General features: G+C 40.5%; 1 protein-coding gene across 1 annotated transcript; it reads right to left on the reverse strand.

Annotated features, from left to right (window-relative positions):
• Window positions 1-1,157: 1,157 nt before the first annotated feature.
• Window positions 1,158-10,616, reverse strand: LOC138060230 (uncharacterized). The gene is made up of 4 exons (XM_068905966.1): window positions 10,461-10,616; window positions 6,425-7,682; window positions 4,934-5,008; window positions 1,158-3,374 (listed from the first exon to the last, which is right to left on the reverse strand). Exons 2-4 carry the CDS (start codon window positions 7,617-7,619, stop codon window positions 1,639-1,641), a joined length of 3,006 nt encoding a protein of 1,001 aa, XP_068762067.1. The 5' UTR covers window positions 7,620-7,682; window positions 10,461-10,616; the 3' UTR covers window positions 1,158-1,638.
• Window positions 10,617-10,833: the final 217 nt, after the last annotated feature.

The following is a 10,833-nucleotide window of genomic DNA, read 5'->3' on the forward strand; positions in this document are numbered from 1 at the left end:
CTCGCACTTATCTGGAAATTTAAGCAAGAGACCATGACTAGGAGTGAACAATTCCCATACCTAGCCAATGTCACGGAGCCTGTGTACGATCTATTTTTAGACTACCTTTTCTGCAAGAGGTCAAAGAATTCTTGTGATTGGTCATCGTGCACCCGCAGGAGTTTCATTGGCGGAAAATTCAATCCAAAATTCAAAAATAAATCCCGGCCTTTGAAAACACTCTTACGGAAATATAGGGCTGTTGTTCGCTCCTAGTTATGGGCTACTGCTTTAAGGAATTACCTGTTTTATAGACACTTATACCACCTATTTGGTGGCTCCAAAGGGATTCGTCTACAACCCGCTTTTCAAGAATACATTAATTTCATTCATCGAGTCCTTCACCTGAACAAATGAGCCCAACAAATTGACTTGCTCCCAACTGAGTGGCTTCAAAGCTCAGTTGGTATTGCACCGGTACCGCAGAGGCATGGGTTCAAATCCCGTTGGAGCCAACTGAATTTTTTACGTGTCTATAAGGGACAATTGTTGAAATTGTCCAGATGAGTGAGAGGATCACTTCCCTCTTTCGTCTAAAGATTTTTCTGCTTGTAACTTTGCAAAATGAGGGGTGGTCCACAGGGGTGGTCCATCGACCGGGTCCACAGGGATGGTCCATGGACCTGGGGTCCATGTCCTGGTGGGGACTCCCATATAAAAAAGGGAGGGATGCTCGTCGTCTCTCTTAAGGGTGTAAATTTCGGTTTTTGGTCTCGCTTAGGGTGTTCTGGGCAAAACGCAATCATATGTAGCCGTGAAGGTCTCCTTTAGGGTTCCGCGCGAAGAAATATAAAAGTGTATCTTTACACCTTTAAATTTCTTCCCGAAGGTGAAAGTATTAGATGATGATGTCTTTGCCGTCATTAAAAGGCACTGTATTTTTTTTATTTCTCTTTTAAGGGTCAAAAAAAGCCTGGGCCACGCCCAGATTGGTCTCCTTTAAAATTTCCGACGAGCTTCCCTCTCCTTTTTATATGGGAGTTCCCCCCCCCCCCCCTCCTGAGGTCCATGTTTTGTATACGTCCCACAAGAATTCTGAACCTCAACAGTTGAGCTTGAATCCTCGTTTCAATTCCTAAGGCTCCTCAATAAGAAAATGAATACATGCGACCTGACGTAAGTATAAGGTTTAATGTTTCACCACTCCAATAATTATAGGTTTCATTAACAATAGCAATTGCGTCTTCACAATCTGAAGAATTCGTTGCTTAAGTCACAAATTAAATTAAATCTATTATTTTTCGCAATTTTTCTTCTTTAACAGCTGATCTAACTACAGGGCGTGAAGCTTCACTATTCTTTCCACACCGCAACTACATGGTACAGCGCTGTACGACTCCCAACAAAACACCACAGGAGTGTAGGCACTAGCTCTACGATAGTCCTTGAAAGATCCTAAATTTTTGCATGGACTCCAGTCATATGAAGACTCCAGACAGTAAACAATTCAAAACAGTCTAGCTTAAGTTTGAAAAGCTGGAATTGACCCTCCACCTACATCATAAGCATTACTAATGTAAGCATCATTCAAACCTTGAAATAACGACAAAAGAAAAAAATTGGCAATAATTAGACGCACATACTCAATTCAAATCAGTTCTACTTGAGGTCTGATACCAACTTCAAGGCACGAGGCTCATCTTCCGATATTTCTCTGGAAAGGGCATGAAGAACGACTGCTAAAGGTGATGCTATGGCATACGATTTAACTGCATTTTCATGCTCACCGAAAATTAGTCCAAATCCTTGCAAGAAAGGTCCACGTTTCTCAAAGACTACCGCTCCGGAATCTCCTAAAGTTGAAAACGGTAGACCTCTTTTCTTCGCAATGCATAAGCAGTTTTTCCACCACAACGATTTCTCACGCCAAACACTCCAGCCCTGATTACCGCAAACTTCGCAAGGAAGACCCACGCAGTTCCCTGATTCTGTTTCATATTGAGTTGTCTGCACTGGAGCACATGCTTCACAAAAGTATTGATACTTGTCAACATTTACGAATGGACCCTCGCGTTCTTTACGGACGGAAGGCTTCAGGAACAATGGGGATTCCACAAGGACGCCATTTGTTGTGTAGCCTGTAGTTCTGCCACTCTTGCTCAGCTTTGTTGGTTTACCTTCCCTTGTTGCTAAACAGCATTTACCGTTTGGACGATCACAAGTGTCAACCACCTTAATGGTTCCACGTTCTGTTAACCGCTCCACTTCCTCTTCAGTCAACTTTGCAATGGCAGCATCAATGAAATACTCTTTACCATCAACCCATTCAGCATTTCTTTGCAAGCCTTTTGTGTAAATACCAACAACTCTTGGTTCTTCCGAGAAACTCGTTGTTAAAGCACTCTCGTGTTCATTTATATCCGTCATTGTCTCCTCTGAGAATACCTTACATTTTAAACACCCTTGTTTCAATGCCTTCAGATCGTTAAACTTCTCCAACATTTCCTCGCGTTTTCCTAGGTTTTCAACTTCAGTGACCTTATCTTCCTGGTTGTCAGTGTCGGCGAGACGGTATATAAGCTTGCTGTATTCACTTAAGTGGTACCTTAGATAGTTTAAGTGGTCATTCAATCCAGGGTGAATAATCACGGTACTACTTGATAAAACTGTTTCAGCTGGCAACTCATGTTTCATCACATGATCACATGAAAGAGCATATAAAGTACCAGTGTCGTCGTCCTTTACAATAGCACCTAACGTCCCAGAAACGTCTTGACCATCTACGCCAATGCTTCCTCCCAAAGGGACCACATTGCTCTGTTTTTGTGCCTGGTTTGGCCTCCATGGGAGGGCAGTTCTAAACCAAAATCCATTGACAATGTCTACTGGATAACGTCCAAGAAAGGGTTGAAACTCGGATTCGCCAATGGGAATGGAACCTTTTCCTAGAACATAGATTGTTATACATGGAGTGTCGGTCTGCTGGGAATTCGTGAATTTGAAAGAGGCCTGCACGGAAGTGACGTTGCGATGTTTGTCAAACTGATGTAGGTTTTTGCTTATAAACTCGCTGATTTCATCAACTTGAGATCCATTCAGTCTGTGGGATTCAGAAGGAATCCTAAGAGGTGTGACATTCAGCACATTATCTGCATTATTATATAGATCTAGCCAGTCTAGTTTCACATTCATTATTGAAAAGCTTCCTTGGGCATCTAGCTTCAAACTCTCTGGTACACCATATTCGCCACTAAACACGTACAAACGAATCACCACTTCACCACTTTCAATGTAGGGCAGCACACGCACGCATTCCACGTGCTCAGCCTCAAACTTAATGGTTGCTTCAACGATCTCGGCAAAATTTCGATGGGTCGCACCATCATTAATACCGCCTAAGGAAACACAAATGCAATTCTCAACCTTTGGCGGTTTTCAGCTAAGCATAAACCATAGTTTCGCATTTACTAAAGGTAAAGTCTCTGCTTATCAGGCCGACGCTTATATGATTACTTCTCCCCCCTGGATGGGATGCACGTTTATCGCACGGTTGCCCCCAGCATTTCGTCGGTACCCATTTATACACCTGGGAGAAGAGAGGCATCGTGAGAGTAAAGTGTCTTGCCCAAGAACACAACACAATGTCCCCGGCCAGGACCCGAACCCGGACCATGCCTTCGATCCGGAGCCGAGCACCAAACATTTTCTTTTCAAAAGTTTTATTTCAGGACCACAAAATATATATTTTGACTTTTCTTCTGTAGATTTCACTTTTAATGGGCTACAACAGTAACGTAAAGTTAACAAAGTGCCAGTTATTTTGACGGCTAGTTTTAGGGCGTATTAACCCAATTTTTTTGTTTATGTGGAATTTCAATTAAAAAAAGCAACGTTAAGCATTTTGTGGTCTTAAAATTTAACGTTTTGAAAAGTAACTTTTTAAGGTTAGGTGCCGTTTAAGGTTGCCAAACCAGTTGAAACACTTTCAAGAGACTTAAAAATTGGAAAATTTAGGGTGGCCCTGAATCCGCTAAACGGAAATTTTCAAACTTTGCAGATAGTTTTATCTTGGCCAGACAATCACTTATCACTTTCCGGCAATTAAGAATGGCGATCACCGCGTTCGTTTTGGAGATACAGGCAACTTAAGACAAAATATAAGGGTGTTTTTAGATGGATTTCCTTTTGCTATGGTAACTTATTAGGGCAGAATAATGAGCTCAGCAATAATTGGTGTTTTATATGGTACCATAACATTGCCGTTATGTGAAACACTTTGTTAAGTCAATCTTCCTAATTGGAAAGTCTCTTTGAAAGTGCTGAAAACGGTTTTAGCAACCTAAAACAAAGTGACTTTACCCAGTTTAAGCTCCAGTGAAAGTACTTTACTGTTTATAAAACGAAAATGTATTTTTACGATTTCTGTTTCTGTCCAACTCAGAACCGTGCACGCATACAAATAGTTAATGTTAATTCTGTAGTGACCAATCACAGACTACTGCGTTTTTTTGTGGACAACCCAAAAACGGATTTGAAATCTTCGATAATTTGGATTCTTCGCTACCACAGCTCAGTCCGCGGTAGATTTGCGCTGCCACAATGGACTTTTTCGATGATGCCAAGGGACATTCAAATCAGCAACTCGATTCATACATACAGTGCAGTAGCCCCAAAAAGAAATGCCAATAAACTCAAAGATTTCACCCTTTTATGATTCAAAAAATGGGAACCGTATTAAGACGGAATCCACCAGAAGTTCGAGTAACAAGTGGACAAAAACCTTGTACCTTGCATCGTATTGCTCAACTATCCCTCCGAGTAAGAATTTTGCTTGGCTTTACTAGAATTGCTCTTAACTTAATGGCATCCTTGGAAACCACAGACATTTCTGCAGTTAAGGTCGATCCCCTTATTAATGTAAAACTTGAAGAAATAAAGCTTCAGTTTGTTCTACCTGTAACCTCCTCACTGGATTTTTGATCCATTCTTCTTGCCGGCTGTGGTGGAATTTGAATGAATGTGGAAGCATCTATTGAAACAAAGAACGACAACGCTTCGCATTAAAAGTGGATGGCGCTTGGTCATAAAAAGAGCATGAACTATTGACCGAATGCAAAAATGGCCGCCAACAAATTATTCTTTTGTCTTTGTGTCAATTAGCTTAACTAGCCTCGTTTTACAGCCCAAATTCTTTCTATTTTACGCGTGTGACCGAGGCTAGTTAGGCTAATTAACACAAAGACAAAAGAATAATTTGTTGGCGGCCATTCTTGCATTCGGTCAATCTACTTGACAAAAATTGATTTATTAAATGAGATCCTGACCAATATATTAGATAAAGAGGGTTTCCAAATGTTTGTCAAATGTAATTGCGCAAATGCGGTTGCTAAGCTTAGTGAGTGGCTTAGTAGAAGTAGTGGGAGGGACAGTGATTCGGTAATTCGGGCGCATTCCACAGATCGGTGGTTTTCGTAGTAGTCGAGTGGTTTGCAGGGTTGGTGTAGTGGTGAGAGCACTCGCGTCCCACCAATGTGGCCTGGGTTCCATTTCCGGACTCGATTCTATATGCGGGCTGAGTTTGTTGTTGGTTCTCTACTTTGCTCCAAGAGGTTTTCTCCGGGTACTCCGGTTTTCCCCTCTCCTCCAAAACCAACGTTTAAGTTTATAATTTGAGTTTCTTTGATTTGATTTAATTTGTAGTTTGCCCAATAATTAAGTGCTTCAGTGCTAGATCGATTGGCAATTAAATAAAGTCCATTATTATTATTATTATTATTATTATTATTATTATTATTATTATTATTATTATTATTATTATTATTATTATTATTATTATTTATTGCAGTGGAGTGTCATAAAACCAAAACTAAAGTAATTAGTCCGACCGATCACAACGGGCACAAAGAGCGTGATGACCCAATCAGAATTACTGTAGGAACAATTACATAACTTGAAGAAGAAGATAAAGAATTTAGGTTGCTTTCCAACAAATATATGAAACAGTACCTCTGCGACTTAGTTTTTCAGATAATTTTCAAAAACTGAAATTTAGAGGGCCTTTTTGTGGACCTGGCATGTTGCTAATTGGTAACTGATATCATGTCATAGGTGTCCTTAAAGTATTACCCAACAATAGAGCTGCAAAGAGATTTAAAGTTTGCCTACACTATGAAATATGGATCCTTCTTTGGTAGCTTTCATCGTTTCACAAACACTATAGCAACGAAAAACCCTCTCGAGCCTCCTCAAATAATGACTAAGATTGTTAGGTCAAGATTCTGGATTTTGGCCTCATTCTTATTTTGTGATCATGGACATTGAACCAACAAGCAAAAAATAACTTGACCAATATCCAGCCATCTTGACCTTACCCTTGGTCAATAACCCATATAAATTTGACATTTGACGATGATGGTAGTATTCAAACATAATCATTAATTCATACCATGAACTAGGCTGATCATCTTTTCCACAAGAATTTTGGTCTGTTGTCTCCAGCTATACTTCCTTGCATAGGAGTCACGCAAAGCCATTGCTTCAGCAAGTCGTATCTGGCCGTTTTTGTTCCAGATCCCCTTGATGGCTGCTGCCCATACATAGGGATCTTCTGAGTCAACGACAAATGAGGAACCGAATGTTACATTTTCAAGGGCTTCTCCAAACCCAGAATTCTTACAAATGATCACAGGAAGCCCAGCTGATAGAGCCTTTAGACCTGTCAAACCAAAGCTTTCTGTTCTTGAGGGCATGATTACAAGATCCACCTCATAGAATAACTGCTGCAGTGCTTCTCGCGTTTGGATGTGGCCTCTCACCCAAAGCCGGTTCGCAGGGATTCCAAAATCAAGCAGTTGTTTGGTGATCTCATCGTAATTCCCTTCAGGTGTTCCAACAAAAACAAGATAAGCATCAGGCAACACAGCAACTGATCTTGCTGCAATGTCAAATCCCTTTAACTTAAAATCTTCAGCATCTTTACTGCCAAACACCAAAACACTGCAGTATTTTCGTTCCTTAGGAACTTGCTTAACACTGACAAAGTCATCAAACACACCAGGTGTAAAGTCCAGAACATCTTGCTCTTTCTGAATTCTTTGGAAATACATGCAAAAGGCCTCAGTTACCTTAGGCCCAACTCCTATGACAAAATTAGCCATCTCGCACAATTTCAATTCAACATTGTGCTTTTCTAAACCCTTCGAGATTGGTGGATTCTCGTGGCTTCTGGACATTTCAAGTTCTTCTAGATCCGTGTGTACCACTTGAACCCACTTGCACCCACGACGATTGCAGATAACCTCTGCACAGCAGCCAAGTTTAACCCCATGACCAACGATCACATCTATCTGCAAATGCTCTGGTGGAAACATCAGCCTATCTAATTCGTCAAAATCTGCAACAAAAATCGTTATGCCAAAGCTGAGGGCTTCTTCCTTATCAGCTTCCGAACATTTTGGTAAAAAGAAAGTGATTTGGACATTATGAAATTTGGCCAATTGTATAGCTAGCTCTTGGTTTATAGTGGAAAGTTCACCACTTTTATTGGATCGCCACTCAGAAGCCAAAATAGTGACTTTTATTTTCCTGAAGCAAGAAGTTTGAGCTTGCTCTTGAGACTGCTGCCATGAAGTTGATGCCATAGCTAAACCTGTTCAGTCTTCAACAGTGGGTTGTGTGTGTCTTGAGCCATAGTGTTGTGTGTCCTTAAATAAAACAGAAAAATGCAGGGAAGAAGAAATGTAGAAAATTCATGATTTAATTCGATTTCAGCATTTAATTAATGGGAACATAGTTTTTCAGTGAGTAATCAACTCATTGAGTCCCAGGGGTTCCCCATTGACGAGCAAAAGCGTCTTGCATTAGACAGAGTGAAATACTAAGACAAAAGTGTGGCCGGTTGAGGCCAGTTTGGGCGTCAAAGGGTTAACTGTTTTTGAACCCGGTATTTCGGTATTTGCCAATTTTGGGGGCGGAAATGCAGTATTTGGCAACTCCCGATGTCCCCCTCTTTAATTTATTATGTTTGCTCCCAAATTGTCGTTTAAAATTGTGACATTGCAGCCGGTTATTGTAAGGTTAATATAATTCACTGCCTTGGGAGATGACTCAAGTGCAAGTCTGGCATCCATTGTTATTGAAGAGAAATCAAAGTGGCTCAGAGAGCCACTGAACTTGGAAAATGGATGTAATGAAAGGGTGAAAATGTTGACCAGAGGCTTCTGAACTGAATTTGCATTTATTTATTGGTCATTCCAATTGACAATAAAAATTACCAATTTTCAACAATTAAAGTCACTTGGTAAGTAAATCGTGCTACGTCCAACTACACAACCTAAGTAATGACCTATTTCTAGGGTTCAAAAGAGCACTCTTCCTGATGCACATGTAAACATGTACTATCAGCGAGAAGTCAGTGAAAATTCCAAAAGTTCGCCACTAATTGCTTGAGTCAGCTGTGTCATTTGAATAGCTCAGCAGTTCAATATCCAGTTCATATGAATTTTCTCCCAGAATCAAGTGGTTGCGGGGATGTGAACCACTTAATATACTGTAATCCAAAGGTTGCAAGTTCGAATTTGGCACATTTGAATAACAAAAGTGTTCATCCCTATACGTGCTATTTCAGAATACTGAAAAATTTACTTGGGTGCATATTTGTCTCAAACTGCAAATCATAAAATATAATGATTAATGCTTAACTGGTGAAGATCACCAGATTTAACCATTACTAGACTTTGCAGATTTTGGTGGGCATCACCACTCATGACGTCAAATTGATAAAAGTTACCACTGGAAAAGAAACGAGTTACCCTCGACAACATGGTAACTTGAATATTGAAACTTCACTATTGAAACTTTTAATCAACGTCCTTAATGCCTTAATTTACGAAAATGCAGTAGACTTTTGGTTCTGCCCAGGGTGATCTGCAATCTGCGCACTGAGAACTCTTCCACATCTTGGAAACGAAATCCAAAATTGTAATCCAAAAGCTTCCAGTATTGTACAAACAAGAGAATAATGGATCAAGCGAAAATTGTAGAAAGGTATCACTGAAAAGGATTCAAGTTCTACGAAACAACAGTGACCTTCCTGCTATTTTCATGAAGATGAAATGATCTCTAAACGTCTTAACAGTCTCGAGCTGTCCACAATGCGAGGTACTGCAATTCAGTGCATGTTGAATCCAACATGTTGGACTCATTTGGCCACGGGTGACCCAAAAACACTGACCCCCGGTCTATGGACTACCCCAACTACTGTAACTACACAAACGGACTACCCCAAAAAGACTATTTCAAGTGAGTACTATTGGTCGTAAGCAGCGTCACAATATGTGCTAAGCCTAAAAATCCATTTTAAACAGCGTTGCTCAACAGTATTTAAGTCTCAGCACCCATTTTAAAAAGGCTATTGTATACCTGCCAACTCTCATGCCTTTAAATAGGCATGAGTCTCCCGCCTGTGGGTTGAAAATTTCGATCTCATGCCGGTTCACGCTTGCGGGCCAATTTCTCACACCTGGTTGAAAAATGTGAGTTGTTGCCGTCTTGCTTGACACAATTTCCAAAAATATGTTAGACCCATGTAAGGAACGAAAACCATGTGTAAAATGAAAAAAATGACAATACCTTCCTCACGATCTCTGATTTTTGAAGTGAAAAGCACTGGCAGCAAGCTCGCGTTTATACCCCTTTATACGTCTTCGAAAGACTTCGGATGTCTTCGGAAATCTTCGGAAATGATCGTGTCGTCTTCAAAAATCCCAGCACTCCCAGGAGAAAATCTCACGCCTATATCTCAGGAAAAGTTGGCAGGTATACTATTGTAGCTTTCAATAATTGCTGCACCAGTTTCACTTCACTTACATGAAGTAGTCAGCCATTACAACACTTATTGAAAGCTAACCCTTTTAAAATGGGTGCTTAGACTTAAATACATGTACAGTTAACCATTACGCCATTTAAAATGGATGTTTAGGCTTAGCACTAATTGTGACGCTGCTTACGACCAATAACACTCACTTGAAATAGTATTTTGGGGGTAGTCCGTTTGCAATTGGGTAGTGCAGTTGGACCAGGGTGTCACTGTTTTCGGGTCACCCGTTGGCCACCTCGTTCAACACAGTGCAACATCGTCCAACAGTGTTGGATGATGTTGGATCTGTTTGGCCGGGCCTTTAATACAAAGAATGATTTATTAAAATGATCTGTAGTTACTCAGCCTCAAGAATATAATAAAAAAATGTATATGCAAAGCGTTGCGAATTAAAGTCGAATGCATTTATTTGTTGTTGCTGTATGAGTATCATAGCCCAAAACCTTTGCGATGCCAATGAATATCGCTTTTTACACAGCAGTTTATAGCAAGACTGACAATGCAAGAGTCGCTACCTCATCAGCTGCGAAAAGATGCTGGGATTATAAACAAACGGTGCCAAAGATTACTGTTTTAAAAGGTTTTAATAAGACAAGGAACAAACCTTAATCCAGGAACAAATTGTGCTGCCCGCTCTACCAGCAAGCCCTTTCCAAAGCGCAACAAACAGTCGGTGGATGATGTAAACAGGCTGAAATATTTAGCCAGGAAGGTAGGTAATAACCTTCTTCACAGCTGTTTTGGGGTAAGTACCTCGTGTAAGACTACGTATTTTGTCCGGGTTTCGACAAAACACTGACCCCCGGTCAACTGACCCCCTACTGACCCCCCATAAAATCAATGGCAAAATGAAAATTAAAAAAGGCCCAGAACTATCAATGGGACCCGATTCAAGTTCATCAGTAAATTTAGCTTACCTGAAACTTTCGTTGCAGATTTCCTACTCTTGTTCTCCTTTTACTGTTTAGTGGAGGTTT

This window comes from Montipora capricornis, chromosome 8, assembly GCF_036669925.1.
Source record: "Montipora capricornis isolate CH-2021 chromosome 8, ASM3666992v2, whole genome shotgun sequence".
Taxonomy (NCBI): Eukaryota; Metazoa; Cnidaria; class Anthozoa; order Scleractinia; family Acroporidae; genus Montipora; species Montipora capricornis.